The sequence below is a fragment of the Oryx dammah genome, unplaced genomic scaffold (genome assembly GCF_014754425.2).
Source record: "Oryx dammah isolate SB20612 unplaced genomic scaffold, SCBI_Odam_1.1 HiC_scaffold_11077, whole genome shotgun sequence".
NCBI classification, from domain to species: domain Eukaryota; kingdom Metazoa; phylum Chordata; class Mammalia; order Artiodactyla; family Bovidae; genus Oryx; species Oryx dammah.
In genome coordinates this window covers 6,008,227-6,028,162 of record NW_024080471.1, presented here as the reverse complement: position 1 = coordinate 6,028,162, position 19,936 = coordinate 6,008,227, and the positions used below count along the sequence as shown (strand labels likewise).

The window sequence follows — 19,936 nt, the reverse complement described above, 5'->3', positions numbered from 1 at the left end:
CTCTGTTGTTCCTAAGCCTTTTTTTTTTTTTTTAAGGTCCTTGCTCCCTTTCATAAATACAGAATTCCATTCCCTACTTCTCTATCCCTCATTATTACCACTGATAGATCTGTACAATTTTTAGAGCCTGTCACATAATGATAACTTTAAACAACCAATAGTAATGTTTCTTATGATAATGTTACATTTTAAGACTCTCATGTCCCTCTCGACTGGAGCGAATTCCTTAATGAACAGAGATGGCTTCTTTTAAGAGTATCTTCTTATTCAGCCTTGCCCAAATATATTCTTAAATATTTGTGGCCTTCATATCCAGTTTTCCACTGTATTTGTGGCTTTACTGTTGTCTTATTTCTTATGCTTCTTGAATGTTGGCCATCTGGCTGCTTGTTAACAATTTCAAATTAAAAAAGGGAGAGAAACACAAGCAATTTAATGTTATATCATAGTTCCCATAAATAATTTGGGATGGTTTCAAGTATTGCTCATAAAAACTAAGTAACAATTTTATATTATTATTATTCCTGGCATCCTCAGTGTGTATTTCTTTACTCACTCAAGAGAGGAACCACAGAATCTAAACCTGTGTTCATCTTACTATCATTAGTCTCCCTTTCCTTTTTACCTTTTCTAAAACAATGAATGCTTATGCAGCCCTCAAAGTACAAAAGAAAAGAAAATACCCTGCACAGCTATGCGCACCCTAAGTCCTTGAAACTCGGTATGTGCAGAGCTGCTGCTGCTGCTGCTAAGTCGCTTCAGTCGTGTCCGACCCTGCGCTGCCCCATAGACGGCAGCCCACCAGGCTCCTCTGTCCCTGGGATTCTCCAGGAAAGAACACTGGAGTGGGTTGCCATTTCCTTCTCCAGTGCATGAAAGTGAAAAGGGAAAGTGAAGTCGCTCAGTCGTGTCCGACTCCTCCATCCATCCATGGGATTTCCCAGGCAAGAGTACTGGAGTGGGGTGCCGTTGCCTTCTCCGTGTGTAGAGCTAGTATGTATGAATTAGAAAGAGGGATAAATGTTTGCCCTGATGATAATCACAGAAAGCTGTGATCGATGCCTCCACTGTGGATCAGTAGAAGGTTCCTGGGTTTTTAGTTCTGAAATCTTTCTGCTCTTTAATAGTTGCATTTGAAGAGTCATATCCTTCTCACTTTGTAGTCAGGGCTGTGCATTGCTGGCATGTTTTGGTTGGTTTTGATTTTCTGGTTATAATAATCGCAGAATCTCAGTCCATCTCAGTTAGTGGTGTGTGTGTGTGTGTGTGTGTGTGTGTGTGTGTGTGGACAAAGCTGCTCTTAAGAACTGGATTCTTTAGATGATTGGGAGTTTCTTACCCACAGAAAGCATACTCATATCACAACACATGCATCTCCTTTATTCAGAAGCAGTGACATTCAATAAAGACGAGTTAATTTTGTTTAAGAGAATAAAAAGCAGGTTAACAAACAGCCATTGCCTTAATTTAGAGTCGAAAGAAGGAATAAACTTCAGGGAAATGGATTTGGTCTGATAGGAGGGAATTTCCTAAAAGCCTCACTTTGGACCGTTTTCAAAGGAGACATCTCCTGAAGATGTCTATAAGCCTCCCTGAGTCTTGCTTTCATCCTAACTAAAAGGGTGATTAAATTTTGTCCAGGATTCAAACTTTCTATCCCCAGAGACACTAGGTTTACTTTCTAGTCAATAATTTGCTTGAATGGTAAATTCAGGTAAAATGGTAAAATCTCACTTCGCAAAGATCCCGTTAGGATGTACAGCAGGGCTGGTGAGGACCAGGGACCGTTGAGGTAGAAGTCACGCTGTCCCTGCTGTCACACGAGTGACATAAGATGAGTCAGTCCTTGTCAGAGAGGAAGGGCTTGGTGCTGCTGGGCTCAGAGTCCCAACACCTCCGCCCCCCACCTTCCCCCCGGGACGTGGTGCTCGGTCCAGCCTGGTGCCCTTTGAGAGGAGCCAAGGACACAATGGGTGCAAGCTGATCCTCCTCTCCCTCCCGCGTGACTCATTTGATGTTCCCGTCTCCGTGGCTTCAGCACGGTCCCCGGGACTGTCCTCAGGTCAGATTCTTGGCTTCATTTACAGGTACATCACCACTTAAAAATAATGCACCCCAGGGGCCCGGCCAAGAAAATGAAGGCAGAATAAACTTAACCTGAGGTGTCAAGAGGACAGCTTTTCTCTCTGTTTAGAAATCTGTTGACCAGCAAGAATTTTCCCTAATTCTTCCTGTGATCTGTCAGAGAATAGTGATCATGTTTGCAATGCGGAACAAAACCCTGAAATACTCTGCTCGTTCTCCATTACATCTTTTTTTTTTTTTTAATTACTACCAATTTATTTTGAGCCTGTGTCCCCTTTTCTTCATGTCATCTGGGAAAGTTCCTCTTCATTTTCCCTTCTAACAGTGAACTGGACTATCACGATGCTGTGAACGTTAATGATCGCTGCCAGAAAATCTGTGACCAGTGGGACCGGCTGGGAACGCTTACCCAGAAGAGGAGAGAGGCCCTGGAGGTGAGTCTCCAGGCCGCCTCTTGGCATGACACCTTCTAATAGAGTTTCTTCTACCGACTCACTGTTACTCATTTTGTTTTCCTGTGGCATGATGTGTGTAAACCAAAACAGATTGTCTGTGGACTTCCCTGGTGCTCCACTGGCTAAGACTCTATGCTCGCAATACAGGGGTCCCAGGTTCGATCCCTGGTCAGGGAACTAGATCCCACATGTCGCAACTAAAGATCCTGTGTGCCACAGCTAAGACAGAGCACAGCCAAATAAAATAAATATTAAAAAAAAAAAAGCATGTGTAGTGACTAAAGCTTCTACAGAGAACATGAAAAGCAGGAGAACAAGGAAAATGGAAAGTTGGTGGTTTTGTTGTCATTTATCCATATGGCAGTGACACGCCCTTTTGAATTAAAAATACGAAAATCCAGTAGTAATGAGATAATGGTATAAACTCATTTTTGTGAAATAATGATGGCAGTGAACTTCCCAACATCCTTATCTAAGAGTAAGTTGAGCTGAGACTGAGTCAGGAAATAAGGAAGAATGGACGTTGAGACGTTCAAAGGGAAGATGGCAACACATGCTGAGATGAGTAAGAATGGATGTGAGGCAGAATCAGGATGAATCTGGCCCTATTCAAGTCTAAGCCTTAGAGAAACAGAAGCAAGTGGCTGGTTTTTAGCTGAACATAATCGTCTCTCGGGATTTCCCCAGTGGCTCAGTGGTAAAGAATCTGGCTGCAGTGCAGGAGACTGAGGAGACACGCGTTTGATTCCTGGGCCCCGGAGACCCTCTGGAGGAGGGCACGGTAACCCAGTCCAGCATTCTTGCCAGGAGACTCCCATGGACAGAGGAGCCTGGTGGGCTATGGCTCACACTGTTGCAAAGAGTCAGACGCAACTGAAGCGATTGAGCATGCGCACATGCAGTCTTCTCTCACCACGGAAGACTCAGACGGCATGAAGAAAGCAGTTTCCAGTTTTCTGAGTCATTTCACGCTGACTCTGATGAAGCTTTTAACATGTGTAATATCAGGCTTCCTATGTTAATATATTCACTTAAAGGAAAATGTTGAGAGAAAGGAAGGACCGGGCATGTGACAGAGAAAGCTCAAATCTTTTGAACAGGAGGAAAAATGACTCCCAACTATGGAAGAGTTTTAGATTCCAGATGCCTCCCTGCCTGCTTGCCATCCTCTCTGCTATAGGGAAAGAGCGTAGTATTGTTCTCTGTGACTTGAGGCCTTGTGCTTTCAAATGCCCAGAAAGGCAGAGAGGTTAAATTCTGAATGAGGATTTAAGAACATGAAACTGTAGTTCCTCCTGTCCTCTCTAGGTAGGTGACTGTTGGGAAAGGCACAGTGTTGATCATAAAATGAGGACGATCCCGTGAATTTTCTGTGAACCAGCATGGTTAGAGAATCAGGTCCTCTAACTTCTAAAGTGTGCTTTAGCTGAAAGCACCTACGGCGTTCTCTATGTGGATTCTCAGTCTTCAAAAGGTAGGATGTGGGGACTTTCCTGGTGGTCTAGTGGTTAAGAATCTGCCTGCCAATGCAGGGGATGTGGGTTTGATCCCAGGTCCCTGGGAAGGTTCCACATGCCGCGGAGCAACTAAGCCTGTGCCACAGCTATTAATACTGAGCCTGTGCTCTGGAGCGCACGCGCTGCAACAAGAGAAGCCACTGCAATGAGACTCCTGAGGACCACAACGAAGAGTAGCCCCCACTCGCCACAACTGGAGAAAGCAAACTCGCAGCAACGAAGACCCAGCACAGCCAAAAGTAGATAGACAAATACATGAATAAAAATTTAAAAAAATACAAGAGTACCATGTGGCAGAGTATTTTAAATACTTTCAGAACATGGTGACTCTGGATGTAATTAAATCCACCTCTGATTCAGAAGGCACTTCAGAGACCTGCAGGGCTCAGCCTAATCATTTGGACATCAGTTAATCTTCTTGTATACACATGCTAACGATGATTGTGATGGACGAAATGTCAGATAATGGTTTATTGCTCTGGAGTGCATCTTTACATGTTCCCAGAACTTTTTCTGATTTAGTCTGTGATAACACTGGCTTCTATTTAATCTTCAGAGAACTGAGAAACTGCTGGAAACCATCGATCAGCTTCACCTGGAGTTTGCTAAGAGAGCAGCTCCTTTCAACAACTGGATGGAAGGCGCCATGGAGGACCTACAAGACATGTTCATTGTCCACAGCATTGAAGAGATCCAGGTAGCTAGACACAGCTCTGTATTCCCACTGCTAGAAAGGAATCGTAATTTCAGAAGAATTCTCTCTTTTGTTTTGTCTCATTTTTTAATTAAGAAAAATGTGGTTGGGGACATCCCTGGTAGTCTAGTGGTTAAGACTCTGAGCTTCCACTTCAGGAAGCAGGGGTTTTCTCCCTAGTCAGGAAACTAAGATTCTGTATGCTGTGCAGCAAGGCCAAAAACACACACGCATATGTAGGGCTAGGAAGCCCAATGTACCCTTCGACCTTTAGCTTAGAAATGTCTATACTACTCTGCTACAGCTAAATTAACATCAGCCAAATAAAGGGGAATATGTCTAAAATGGTATGTTCTTTAAAATAGAGTGTGAAATCACATGAACAAAATAGACATATATGCTCTTGGACTTAGTCACAGCACATTATGAGTTTATTGGCTGCTAAGTTTCCTACTTTGCAAAATGTTTGCATTTACTGTTCATTAAAATCTATAGAATTTCACCAGACCATAAAGCATAAGAAAAGCACAAATCAGCACCTTCTACCTCCCACAATCCGAAATGTTCTGCTTTGGATCTCTTCTGGAGCATCAGAATTACAAATAAGACTTAAAAGTGATTTAGGGAGGTACGTTCCTCTCAAATATCTAGGACCCAATTTATTTAGAGACCATTTGATATATAATGGAATATAAAGAGAAAATACTATTAGATTATTTTTTCTGTAAAATAGATAGATCATCAAAAATAATCTAGATATAAAAGAAATAGTGAAGGTTGGGATTTGAACCCAACCAAGGAACAGGAATTCCTGCCAAGGAGCATTCTAGAAGGGTTTGTACCTGGTTGTAAGGGGAAAGAAATCACTTCCTTGAACATGGCCTTTGTCTTCTGAAAGAAGCTGTGACAGTGTTTCTTGCATGCACTCTTGAGCAGAGGTTGGCAATCTAAAATCGTTTTTGAAATAAGTGAAATATCAAAATATTCCTTGGAAGCCATACTTGATGCATGAAGTAGTCTCTTCATTTAGTGAAAGGTGTGCTGGCAGCTGATTGGTTGCAGCATCTGTCCTGAGTATTAGCATCACCCTGGAGGGTGGTCCCCATGGGATCTACATACAACTGAACATAAGGAACTGTCTTACACACTAGGGTCCAAGGATAAGGTTGTTAAGTGGAGGCTTTATAAAGCCTGAGGGCAATGAGTTGGTTTCTGTGGCCTTTTCTTTTGCGGGAAAGGGAGGTACTTCCTGTTGGTCTGTAGGTATAAAGGCAGCAATTGGTAGGTTCCTTTTGAGGCGCTAAGGGTAAATAAACCCTGGTCATTAGGAAGGGCAGTTAATTTAAGTTCGGTATGTTGCTGGCGAGTAAGACCTAAACAGTAGCTGAGCATCATGATTAAATCAGTTATGATTTTTAAAAGAAGAAAACAATTATTTTGTAAAGACTTTGGATAAGTAGACACCAGTGAGCTATCAGGAGGTCTTTTTCTCCCCCCATTTTGACGAACTTGACTTTTGTGTACCAGATAGCTTCTCTGAGCCATTCAGAATTTGTCATCCACTGGAGAGTCCTGCAGTTGTAAAGTTATTTATATGCCTGCCGAAGGGAATAGCAAACCTGTAAAATTCACTCTGAAGTAAGTCAGGTTTTCTCCACTTGTCTCTGGCTTAGAGCTTGATCACTGCCCATGAGCAGTTCAAGGCCACGCTGCCCGAGGCTGACGGCGAGCGGCAGTCCATCCTGGCCATCCAGAACGAGGTGGAGAAGGTGATCCAGAGCTACAACATCAGGATCAGCTCAAGCAACCCCTACAGCACTGTCACCGTGGATGAGATCCGGTCCAAGTGGGACAAGGTGGCTGACTGAGGGTCCAGGGGTGGGCAAGGAGGGGCTGGGGTGAGGCGGGTGTTTTCAAGCTGAGGTGGGGAGAAGAGGTGAACCCCTGGGGAAGTTAGAGTGACTCCCTGGTGATCAGAGTTGCCCTTCACTCCAAATTTCACAGTTGTGTTAAAAGAGAAACTGAGGCATAGTAGCAAGCTTAAGTTTTTTTTGAGCAAAAGTCAGTTCGAACTGGGCTACATCCAGTCGAGCAGACAGAAGGGAGCTCCAAGGAGCTGTACAAAATGAAAGACTTATAGGCAGAAAAGAGTAGGAAAAAGGAAGTTACATGGCCAAAAAAAGAAGGCTGGTTATTGCAAAGTTACTTCCCTTTAGGAGTCTACCTGGCAGATGGTCTCACTAGTGCTAATCAGGTGATTCCTGATTGACTGGTTTTTAAGATTCCATTTCTGGGAGAGTGGAAATTGTATTTAAGTCTAGGTCTGGTGGAGTGGGATTTAGCATAAATGGCTCTATTTTGGGCCTGTTGTCTTGTTTTTCACAGATGACATATGTTACACTCTTCAATACCTAAATACGTTTAGCAGTTTCTATGATCTATAAGAAAGTAGAAATGATTGTCCTTAAGGAAAATCTTATCAGTGTTAGCAAACTCAGTACAGGTTATGATACTAAAACTATTTTTAAAATCCCAGCTGAAAATTTGGTGGAATCCATTTTCTGCTGGTACTTCATCAGAGATTTTTAAGAATATGGGATAGACATGTCCCAAGTGTGTGTGAATTTAAAATGTGGGAAAATTACTTAGGAAACTATATATGGGGAACCAAAGGACTCCCTGCTAATTTACTGCCACTTATATTTTGGGAAACTGTACAGATTTAATTATAGTCCAGTGGGATCATGTGAACCCTTTTGTCTCATTCTTAAGAAAGATTTATTTTCATGGATTAAATTGTAGCACGGTTATCTTAGTAGGCTGCTAAGTCTTCAGTGAAGAAGTCCAGCAGGGGGATTTGAGGTGGCTTGCTATAAAAACACACGTAACAACTGTTTAGTTACAAACCATGCCAAAGAGGGGGGAAAGAAACAGGTATGGGAAAGAGAGTGTTAAACTGAGAGACAGTTAGTTCTTGTTTCTGACCTTAAAATTAGCTCTGGTCTTCTTACAGTCAGAGTAAAAAGGAAACCGTGTTGAGCTGAGTAGTTTCCTTGGGCAGAAAAAGGGAAATATGCCATTTCTTTTCTTAAAATTTATTTATTTTTTAATTGAAGGATAATTGCTTTACAGAATTTTGTTGTTTTCTGCCAGATATCAACATGAATCAGCCACGGGTATACATACGTCCCCTCCCTCCTGAGCCTCCCTCCCTTAAAGTGAGACACGCTTTTCTCCTGTCACTTAAGTTATAAAGTAAAATTTTCCAGAGGGAGTTTTGTAAAAGGGACATTGAATAGTAATGTCTTTTTGCCAGTACACACAGAAAAAGGCTTCTGAAGTAGCTGTTTTGTCTGTGGATTCAAAGAGAACTCAGGCATAGCATAAAATATAAATCACAGGGTACAAGTGGAATGGAAAAAAATGTAGGCCTGGTGGGATCCTTTCCGGTGGGCCAACATTATACAGGGTTGAGCTCCCGAACCTGGCAGGGGTTCCCAACTTTTTTGTATCTTAGATCCCTTTGGTAGTCCAGGGAAGCCTGTGGATCCTTTCTGATAAAAATATGTATAAATTCATAAATAATATTAAAGGTTACAAAGCAAATAAATTACATTGAAAAATAGTTATTAAAATATATATGTGTATAACTGAATCACTTTGCTATACAACTGAAATTAGCACATTATAAGTCAACTATACTTCAATAAAAAATAAATATTAAAAAAGACAAAAAAATGTATTTTTAAAGTTGGAATATACTACCATATTTTAAACCCAGATCTAATAGCAGACCTAGTAAATGTGAGTGGTGATGAGTGTGCATCATACTTTGAGAGGTAGGCAGTAACTAATGTACATAAGAATGTGATTTCTGTTGTGATAAAGTCACAGTGGACTTGGTGTCCATATTCATAATCGAAGGAAATGCTCATTTTCCACTGGAGCTGGGGAAAATAAGGACGTCAGTTTTGGTTCATTCAACTTCACAAATCCTCTGCACTCTGCACCCAGCCCTGCAACCTGCACTGCCCCCCAGCCCCCTGGATTAGTGCTGCAGGCCGGGAACCCCAAGCTGGACAAATGGTCAGCATCCCTTGTGCAGACTTAGCCTTTCAGCAGGCACTGGTGGCACCGGCTGGCAATCAAGTCTAGACTGAGCTCCCCCTTTAGTCCCTAAAGTAGGGAGCACACTCCCCTTCCTCCCCTCCCCCTCCTTCTCCTCCCCTCCCCTCCTACTCTGCTCCCACCCCTGCCCTCCACCCAGCACCACCTATCTTGGTCACTCCTCCTGGACCACCGCTGGCCTCTAACCCCCATTGTCCTCGAATCCTGGCAGGTGAAGCAGCTTGTGCCCATCCGGGACCAGTCACTGCAGGAGGAGCTGGCCCGCCAGCATGCCAACGAGCGTCTGCGGCGCCAGTTCGCCGCACAGGCCAATGCTATCGGGCCCTGGATCCAGAACAAGATGGAGGTGGGTTGGTGCTTCAGAGAGAGCATGTCACGGCCTCCAAATCGGTCCCCAAGCAGACACAACCAAGGCTCTCCACTCCGTGCCGTGAGAGCCCGGTCCAAGTCACCTGGGTCTTGCCCTGGGTGGCCCCTGGGCTCCTGCAGCCTGGGCATCGGTTTTGGGGGGGGGCGTTGGGGTGAGGGCGGGGTGCTGGGGGAGAGTGCACACGCACCAAGGCTGGCAAGGCTGTTCTCACTGTCATCCACTCATCTTGTCGTTAAAAATGGTGATGGGTCTCCTTCTCAGTTTTCAGCCTCTGCAGGACCTAGATTTTAAACCATCCATCCCTAAGGAGGACACGTGAAGAATCACAAATACTTGGCATTTTCAGAACCTTTAAGGAAAAGTAATCTTTGAATGACACTGATTTCTGGGTTCATTTTATTACCAAGAACAGCCAAGAGACATTTATTGACCTACTGTTTTTTTTATCTGAGTCCCCCCTTATGGTGATAAAATGTTAGCTTCTTTCTTAAAGAAGAGAATATCTAAAAATCTAGAGAATTCATTTGACTGCTGATGAAGCATCCAGTGGTCTGAAATCACTCTGGCAGCCACATTCCTGCAGACCATCCCCCGATCTCCTCGAAAAGAGGCAGCTTCAGGCATCCGTCTTCATTGGAAGACGCTGAAAGGCTTCCTTTCCTCATGGATCTTGGTTGATTTTTTTCTTTTCCTATTCTCTAGATAGATTAGAACTAGGGCTTCCTTCATGCTGTGGTACTGCCCTATTTCCTACTTCATCTGAAAAATAAGGGACTTTGGCTGCCGCCTAAAATGCTGGTGTAGCTGGCATCAGAAGCAGAACCAAGAAGGATGCCGCCCACAGAGTCACTCGAGAGGCTGGCTCACCTTGTCCTCCTCCTCTACTCTTGCCTCCACCAGGAGATTGCCCGGAGCTCCATCCAGATCACGGGAGCCCTGGAGGACCAGATGAACCAACTGAAGCAGTACGAGCACAACATCATTAACTACAAGAACAACATCGACAAGCTGGAAGGCGACCATCAGCTCATCCAGGAGGCCCTGGTCTTTGACAACAAGCACACTAATTATACTATGGAGGTACAGCTGCCGCACAGGCCTGCGGTGCCCTGGTGCCTGCTTGTGACCATTTCACCTAGTCAGGGTGTTTTCCGCCCACATTTGTCTCTATCTGTGCCTGTTTCGTTCTACAAGTATGAAAGTGAGGGATCATTAAGCCTTTACTATCACTTTATGTGAAACAGCTTTGTGAACTAGATCAAGTACTGTGTGTGGGTGATCAGTCGCTCAGTCATGTCCAACTCTTTGCAACCCCATGGACTGACTATAGCCTGCCATGCTCCCCTGTCCGTGGGATTTCCGAGTCAAGAATACTGGAGTGGGTTGCCATTTCCTTCCCCAAGGGATCTTCCTGACCCAGAGATTGAGCCTGGGTCCCTTGCATCTCCTACACTGGCAGGCGGATTCTTTACCACTAGCAACACCTGAGCAGCTCAGATCAAGTGCTCTATAGTTGTTATTTATCAACATCATCCTCAACTTTGTCTTCATTATTATCACAACAGTGAATTCAGTGCACTGCTTTGGAGAGACTCCCACGAATGGGACTGCTCCATTTCTACCAGTTTGGCCCAGTTTGATCTTTCTGGGAGCCAGTGGGTCTAATCCAGGGCTTATCCACTACCTGGTGAATAGAAAGGTGTTCCTAGTGACAGAGACTGTACACTGTACATTTTATTCTACAAAGTGCTAGTTGTCACTGTTAGAACCCTGCTCCTCACTTCTGAGTATTTCCCACTACAGAATCTTGAAAGAAAGTGGAAAAGTAGAATTAAAAAAAAATGTATCGAGAAGTTCTACTTGTCTCCCTTTGGGTTGACTCCTCTGTTATGAAAGTGAGCAGGCGAGACTGACCTGCTGGGAGAACCTGGAGCTGATCATTTTCTGTTTTTTCCTTGGTAGCACATTCGTGTGGGCTGGGAGCTGCTGCTGACGACTATTGCCAGAACCATCAACGAAGTGGAGACCCAGATCCTGACGAGAGATGCAAAGGGCATCACCCAGGAGCAGATGAATGAGTTCCGAGCCTCCTTCAACCACTTTGACAGGGTACCTCACTCCTAGTTATTTGAAAGGCAACGCTGGGGACATCAAAAGACATATTTGAAATAGAACTCATGCTTTTATTTTTAAATCACCATCTCCTTAAAATTTATTGGGAAACAGGAAGATTAAGGCCAGAGGAAAAGAGCCACTGAAATGAAATGTGCTGAGTTCTGATGTTGCTCAAGCTGACATCCGACAAAGTCTAGGTTTGTGGGCCCTTTTATACAGATCACTTAACAAATGGCTTTGTAGTTGGGAGTAAAGCAAGATTTATTCTAAGTGAAAGTGTGTCCTTAACAGAATATAGTTGGAGGATTTAGGTGATTTTCTAAGCACTTAAATACGAAGCTCTAATGTACTTTTCCTAATTAACTATTTAGGTGAAGCACCTGATGAAAATTAGCCGACTCTTTTGCCATAACCCTTAATTTTTTTTTTTAACAAACAAAATCAGCTCATGAAATGTCATAAGAAAAATGTATCAACAAAATGCCGACCATATAAAAAGTTTAGTGCTACTCTTAAAATATTATCTAATATTTTGATTTAAATATGACTGGGTAAAACCAGTTCTTCACAAGAAAATGCCCAGTTTGCTTATCATTTAGTTAATAGTGACTCTTAAGGCCACATTCCATTTGTTAAAAGATCCCTAACAAAGTATATTTCATTCTTTTGCTCAGGACCCTGTGTGTGATTTACAGATATTAGTTAAATGGTTCTTAAAATGCCTGTGGACTAGACCAGCTATATTCAGGCCTATTAATGAGTTCAGAAAGTAGACTTCTGATCAGGGAGCTGAGGCATAAATAAAGTATTATATACAGAGATGGATGCTAAAGTTATTTTGGCTTCAGCACAGTGTTATAGATGCTATAACACTGACCTGACTTCCTTCAGGTCGGGTCATTTTCCTCCCATGGAGGGAAATAATTGACCATTGTTCCTGCACACATCACCTGGGCTTGTAGGAGGACAGCTCCACTTGTTTGGGCCACTTCAGAGAGGGAAAATCCACATCTATTTGAATCCAGGGTTACGAGACTATCTTTTGCAACAAAAGTCCAAAGGAGGACAATGCAGAGCTTGCCAAGTTTAAAAGTTTAAGTAAAGCAACTATAGTCCAATAAAAATTAATTAAAAAACAAAAAACCCAGCTTCTCAGTCTCAGTGAACAATTTACATTCACCTAACAAGAACTCCTTTCATACTAGCTTTCCCTTCCCGCCCCCCAGTAAAAAAATTAATAGAAGTTTAAGTTAAGGATTCTATGTCTTGGAGAGACTCGGGCCTGAGAGTGGCTGTAGGGTAACTGCAGCAAGAATCCTAGTCATGCTGTCATCTTTGGGGGAATTTTACAAGCGAGGTCTGCCTGGGGCCTTAAGAGTGTGAGGCTTTCTCAGAACACTTAGACTCTGTTTGGTCATCAGTGGGTGGCAGTGGGCAGCTTCTGATGCGGTCATTTTCCATGGCACTGAGTATTCCTCCTGCTTTCTTGAAGGTGTGGTCTCCATTTTTGACTGCTGTTTATCCTCCTTCCCTGTTTTTTCCTTTTTAAGAAATTATTTTGTAGTGTGATGTCCCTATGTTGGGCCTGTCCTTTCTGTAAATCAGACCTTTAAAAATTCCTCGGCAGATGTCATAGTGTCCCTTCTCTTGCTGGATTTTGTTCCCTGGTCAAGTCGAGTTGTTTATTTTGCCTCTAACACTCAACTTCTTTCTTCTTTCTTTTTGTTGAAAGAGGAAGAATGGTCTAATGGATCATGAGGATTTCAGAGCCTGCCTGATCTCCATGGGTTATGACTTGGTAAGACAGAAGCTGAAATTTTACTACTATGATAGTCTACTGAGCTTATTTAGGTTTGTATTTTAGAAGACAACTGGCTTAAACTATGGCAGATCACTTGGGATTGTTTCATTTACCAAGGTTACTAGGTAACATTGGAGGTTTGCCTGGTACCATATGAAAATAACTTCCCAGAGTCAGAACGTGTATTCATTCAGTCGTTGGTCAGCTGGATTTTTCCTTGTGAAGGAACATAACATAAACTTTCCTGATGGTTTTTGAACAGCATTATTTGAGAGATCATTTACATACCATACAGTTTGCCCATTGAAAGTAGACACTTCAATGGCTTTTCCTGCTGATTTTTAAAGTGCTTTTTCCTCTAGTATTTTAGAAGGTAAAAAGTTTTTCATGGGCTTCCCTGGTAGCTCAGTGGTAAAGAATCCACCTGCCAATGCCAGAGACACGGGGTCGATCTTTGATCTGAGAAGATCCCATGTGCCTTGGAGCAACTAAGCTCTTGCACCGCAGCTATTGAGCCTGTGCTCTGGAGCCTGGGAGCTACTGCTGCTGAGCCCACGTACCACAGCTGCTGAAGCCTGTGCGTCCTAGAGGCTGTGCTCCATGACAAGAGCAGCCACTGCAGTGAGAAGCCCTTGTGCAACTAGAGAGTAGCCCCCACTCTTTGCAACTAGAGGAAAGCCCACGCAGCAATGAGGACCTAGCACAGCCACAAAATTAATAAATCCATGATTTTTTAAAAAGTTTAAAATCAGCTAAGAAATCTTACATTTCCCTGTGGGTTGTGAGTACCTGTGTTAACCTCACTTCTGTTACCTGTTAACACATTACTGACCAAAGACATATTAATATGTCTTTTGTTACCTGAACATTATGGACTGGAGATGTGACAGTGATATAATTTACATCATCATGAGAAGCTGTTAGAGCTTAAAACTGATCAAGGGTTCATTATGCAAAACTTAATGATTGTTGTTTTCATTCACATTTTGCCCCATTAGCTTCTTGTCCCAACTTGTGTATATTATAAAAACAAGCTTATTACCATAAAATTTTCAAAAATGATGCATAGAGAAATTTTGAGTGAAGAATTTTTCAATGAATTGTATGCAAATTCTTTCTCTGATTGTCCAAGTGACATATATACTTTAGTGTCTCAGAATATGATAGTTCTTCCAAATATAGTTCTGATTCAGACGATGTGAAAATTAGACCTACAAAAAAAAATTTCTTAGTGATTGATTCTGATACGGAAAGTGAAAATGAAACTCACTGTGCTGGAAGAGACTTTATATAGGTGTGGAGAAGGCAACGGCAACCCACTCCAGTACTCTTGCCTGGAAAATCTCATGGACGGAGGAGCCTGGTAGGCTGCAGTCCATGGGGTCGTGAAGAGTCAGACACGACTGTGTGACTTCACTTTCACTTTTCACTTTCATGCCTTGGAGAAGGAAATGGCAACCCACTCCAGTGTTCTTGCCTGGAGAATCCAAGGGATGGCGGAGCCTGGTGGGCTGCCGTCTGTGGGGTCTCACAGAGTCGGACACGACTGAAGTGACTTAGCAGCAGCAGCAGGTGTAATTATTGAATGTAATAACTTGCAAAGTGTTAGTGAAGTAACAGTATTAATTTTTGGCCAGTCAAAGCAAAAATCACTGTCCCACAGGCATTAATTTCTGCGAAAATCCCCCAGTCAATAATGACTTGATATGTAATGTTAAACATGAACTACTTTGATGCATCTCCCCTTTCAAATAACCACTGTGAGAGCCCTCCTCGAACCTGCCTTCTCTTTGGCAGTATTATTATTCGCAATTATAGCCCGAGAAAAGGCCTAAGTCTCTGAATTCTTCTTCTATAGTTACGTTAAGTCCCAAGGCAACAGGGCTTCCCTGGCGGCTCAGCAGTAAAGAATCTGCCTGCCAGTGGAGGAGATGGAAATGTGGGTTTGATCCCTTGGTCAGGAAGATCCCCTGGAGAAAATATGGCAACCCGCTCCAATATTCTTGCCTAGAGAAGCCTATAGACAGAGGAGCCTGGTGGGCTACAGTCCATGACCCCATGGACAAAGAGAGTCGGACATGACTTAGCGACTAAACAACAACAACCCAAGGCAACATGGATCAGAGAGAGAAAGGAATTCTGACATCAGGAGCTTCTGGGTCGATGCTGCAGCTACATTTCAAAATCCTCTAATGGCAGTAAACTTAAGTCGCCCATAAGGGGAATCTGTTCCAAACATGGAAGGGAAGCGCAGGATGTATTTCAGTTTTCAAGCAAAAGGGAACTCGCATGCCAGCAGGTAAAAGCGGGAGAGCAGCACAGCCAGGAGTTGTGCACTGCTGAAGTCAGTGTCTCCTCGCACCCTTGCCTCAGGGGGAAGCCGAGTTTGCCCGCATCATGACCCTGGTGGATCCCAACGGGCAGGGCACAGTCACCTTCCAGTCTTTCATCGACTTCATGACCAGAGAGACGGCGGATACCGACACTGCCGAGCAGGTCATCGCGTCCTTCCGGATCCTGGCTTCTGACAAGGTCTGCAGCAGCACATTTTCTTCTGCCTTTCTGACAGTCTACTGCTTTAGTCCCACAAGAATGGAAACAATGTTGCAAATAAGAATGATTCTGATACCACTGCATTTTATACTACATCCGCACTGAATTCAGAAAGCGCTTAAACATAACAGTGGTGTACTCACAACAGGTTAAACACAGCCATTCTGTCCTGGCATTTGTGCTTGGTCTTTATGGGGAGTTTCATAGAAGGAACCAACAGTATAAATTTTGCAGTTTTTTTGTGTGTGTTTCTCTGGTTCAACCCTACTTTACATTCTGGATTGGTAGATAAGATTTCTGAAAGATGAAACAGTGCAATTCAGATGTTAGAAAACTGAGAACCTTCTCTCAAGGATCAGTGACACTGACTGTGCCCAGTCCTTGGAGCAGAGTTAAATAAAGCCAAAAAAAAGTGTCAAGTTTTTCATTACATGTAACCTAGAAATTAAGTAGGAGTTTTAATTGCAAGTTTAGAATTTTCAAATCTCCCAAAACAATATTAAAACTTTTCAGTATGTATAAGTTCAGTTTGGGATATGATCCCTTTGCTTTGTGTTCTAGCTGAAAGGGAAAGGAAGTTAGGATTCTAAAACACATCAGCTTGGCCATGTTTATCACCTTAAAAAAAATCTTATCTGACAACATAAAGTATCTTTAAAATAATCATGTTTGTTTTAAAATGAATCCTTTATCATGTGGATAGGGGTTGAGGGGAGAAAGTCCAACTGATTTAGGAGATAATAAACCAAGGCTTATCTAACACACCTAAAACCCTACTATATATTACAATATATTTGCTCTTTATTTACCTTGACCTATCAGTCTGTTTTATGAGAATTATCCTATTTTCTCCTGGACATTTGACATTAAAAACAAAAGACTCCATTGTTCAATGTCAGTTTAGTTTTGCTTTAGAAGGAGTTTTTCACCAGTGGCAACATGCCTCTAGTTTTTTAATAAATTGTGTAGGAAAGCAAGCACATATCACATGTATTTTTTAAAAACCACATTGATCATTTTAAATTAAGTATTCCTATATTTTCATTAGTGTATAGTGTACACCAACCTCCCCTTTATCTTTCTGTATGAAATTTACATCATAGTATTTTTCCCTAACATTATGGCTCAGTTTGAGAAGTGTTGATGGTACTGCTCCCTTTGCCTCTATGAAGCATATTAAATTTCCCACTGGCCAGAAGACAAATTACAAGTAAAACTCAGCCTTTGGTTGGCTGTCCGGTACTGTGCCCGTTAGACTCCTTTTATTTTTTATCTTTATCTTATTTTGGAATATAGTTGATTAACAATGTCATGTTAATTTCAGGTGTATAGCAGAGTGATTCAGTTAATACCTTTTTTAACAATTAAACAAATGCAAGAAGTATGTCAGTATTTAAACCGTTTAAGTTCCAGTGTGTCTTGCCATTGATTTTTAAAACATGTGTGTACTGTTTTCCAGCCATACATCTTGGCGGAGGAGCTGCGTCGGGAGCTGCCTCCAGACCAGGCCCAGTACTGTATCAAGAGGATGCCTGCCTACTCAGGCCCAGGCAGTGTGCCCGGAGCCCTGGATTACACCGCATTCTCCTCCGCACTCTATGGGGAGAGCGATCTGTGAGGCTGGGGTTTTGTAGTCGCTGATTAGAACGCAATAAAAGCTGAAGTCACAGTTTGTTTCTTGGAAACTTTGACAAGCTTTATTACGTTATAGAGGGAGAACACTTTTTTCGCCGCTCAGTTATTGCCAGCAATGTAAGATGGCTGAAGTTAAGTTTTTCTAGTAGATGACATAGTGTACTTTATAATAAGTAGGTTTCTTTACTTCTGAGTTTTTAGCTAAATGCAATGAAATATCAGGGGTTCTGCTGGGTTCTTTGATAAAACAAAGCCAATCCTTGAGTAGTGTGAAATTAGGAGGACCTAAGGATAGAAGGAACATACAAAATGGGAAAATTCTGAGATACCCAAGATTCAAGACCAGAAAAATAATAGTAAATGTTTGACATTAAAAAAAAATTCTTCATATATATAATATGTTTATATGGTTATCTCTTGGGGAATATATTTGGGATACTGGTGTTTTACTTTCTGACTTATCCAAAGATTAACTATATTTAAGATAAATGGTAACTGTCACCTTGTTAGCTGAATTGAATATTGTGAACTTCCAGAGAATAGAAACAGACATCCCAAAAGACTTTAAGCACTTAAAACATTTTAGATAGAAATCATAGCTCTTCGTTATTTAGGACTACATGGTCCAGTTAGTGGACTGCAATGCCTTACTCATACTGGAAAGCAGGAACCTCACCATGGAAGTTAGTTACATTGTCAGGGAGGAAGATGGAATCACCAGGTAAAATGTGTTTGGGGGGTATTATTTATTGATTCCAGGTTTCTGTGCTTTTTTTAGAGCTTGTTAGTGTGTTAGATTCTTACAAGATGACCATATAGAAGTGCTCTGTTTTTAAACAAACAGGTGTCAATAGCAATAGTTATGACGGGGGACAAGTCAAAAGCTGCTATTTTTATAGCTCTCCAGGCAGAATTTCTCCTTTTTTGCCATTTAGTTTTACTGTCTGGTAAAGAGAAAGTGTTAGAGGGAAGAGTTGATAGGAAAGGCCTAACTCTCACCAACAGTAGAGGTAAGTTCTTTAACTGCAGAACCTTTACATACTTCAGGTGGATTCATTTTGTGTAGCAGGAATTCTTGATGTTTCTGCCAGCTCTCGGTGAGTGTCCCCACTGTGATTGGATGGGGCATGTGGAAGCCCCTTGCAGAGGGCACCAATGGCTTCTGCCATCCATATCTGTCAGCTTTCATTCATTTTTCTGCTCGTGCTGCTCTATGCTGTTCCTCTCCTGTTTTTCCATCTTGTTGACAGCTTGTAAAGAATAAAGCAGGAATTCTTTTTATATCTGAATCCTTAATGATCAGATGAATTAGAAACAAAAACAGTTGTAAATAGCAATTGAAGTGTTACTGGAAAAACAGTCATGTGCCTATTAACCTCTAGTCTTTTTCTTCAGATTTTTCAGTAGCTGGAAATGGGATATTTTCCATTCATGACTGTCCCATAACTTAATATTTTTACACAGTTGGCCCATTTAGAACCTTCAACCTTTGTAAGTTTCATTTAATTTGCTTCATTTTATTAAGTAGCTGATAGTTTACAAATTTCTGAAATCTGAGTCCTTGAGTTCAGGGCTGGACACTTTTGGGGTGGTGTTTAGGTGAACTGTGACTCCTTATTCTACTTCACGCAGGTGCTATATTCCAGCTGTATAGGGAGAGAAACGGGAAGATATTCTGCCTTTGAGGCTACTAGCGGGAATTTATGGTGTTTTACGATTGGTATAGGTAGTTCATCTTCCTAAAATTTTAGTTTCTTTACAACATTCAAGCAAGAGAATGGATCAACACTATCTGCTAACAAATGAAAAAGGGAAATAAACTCTGAAACACTTAATAAACATGTTTGTACTCTCATTTTAGAAGTTATTTTTATTTCTGAAGCTGAATTATTGATTAAACTTAATTTGTAAAAGAAAAGGAATCCCTGTTTTATTCTTATTATTATTTCAACTAATAACCAGTTTCTTTGGTTAACCACAAACTTTCCTCACTTAAAATTTCCATCATCACTTAAAACTCTCATTTGGTCTAGCATTTGCCTTGTTTAAAGAATTAGAGACTGGCTTGTTGGGTAGAGGGTAAATTTGAGATGAGGAATTAAGGTTGGCCCAGTTAGAGGTGAGTGATGAATGGACTAGGGAACAAAATGGATTAGGAAGAAATTTTTACCCCAGATATCATTTTAGAATTCCCAGTAGGTATTTTGAAAGTGTATGGCACCCCCAGCTTTAACCCCAGAGCTTCTAGTTGTGAAGGTCTACGTTAAGACCTGGTCATCTGCATTTTTTGAAAGCTCCATGGATGATTCTACTAACCCTCAATTGAAAACCACTGGATTAGAGGTAATGGAAAGGGTCATTAGTAATCAGGAAGTGTAAAACAGATAGAGAAGCTCTTACTGGAAAGGTTAATGGTTGGACCACATGAATGGCCAAGCCAACCCCTGTACCATCTGGTTGGTGATATACAAATATTGGCAATGGCTGAATTTCAGATGGGTACACTTGTCTTCATATTCTTTCCTGCTGCATATCTGATTCACACATATTCATGAAATAAGCTGGAGATGAGCTCTCTACAGA

General features: G+C 41.9%; 1 protein-coding gene across 1 annotated transcript in view; it reads left to right on the top strand.

Moving 5' to 3' along the window:
• LOC120860478 (alpha-actinin-2) overlaps window positions 1–19,208 on the top strand; it is a 77,939-nt gene extending 58,731 nt beyond the window's left edge. The window contains exons 13-21 of the mRNA XM_040236298.1: window positions 2,411–2,519; window positions 4,614–4,754; window positions 6,425–6,607; window positions 9,091–9,225; window positions 10,150–10,329; window positions 11,212–11,358; window positions 13,097–13,162; window positions 15,539–15,697; window positions 17,178–19,208. Of these exons, the coding sequence (XP_040092232.1) occupies window positions 2,411–2,519; window positions 4,614–4,754; window positions 6,425–6,607; window positions 9,091–9,225; window positions 10,150–10,329; window positions 11,212–11,358; window positions 13,097–13,162; window positions 15,539–15,697; window positions 17,178–17,336 (1,279 nt within the window). The 3' untranslated portion in view covers window positions 17,337–19,208. The remainder of the gene's footprint in view (window positions 1–2,410; window positions 2,520–4,613; window positions 4,755–6,424; window positions 6,608–9,090; window positions 9,226–10,149; window positions 10,330–11,211; window positions 11,359–13,096; window positions 13,163–15,538; window positions 15,698–17,177) is intronic.
• Window positions 19,209–19,936: the final 728 nt, after the last annotated feature.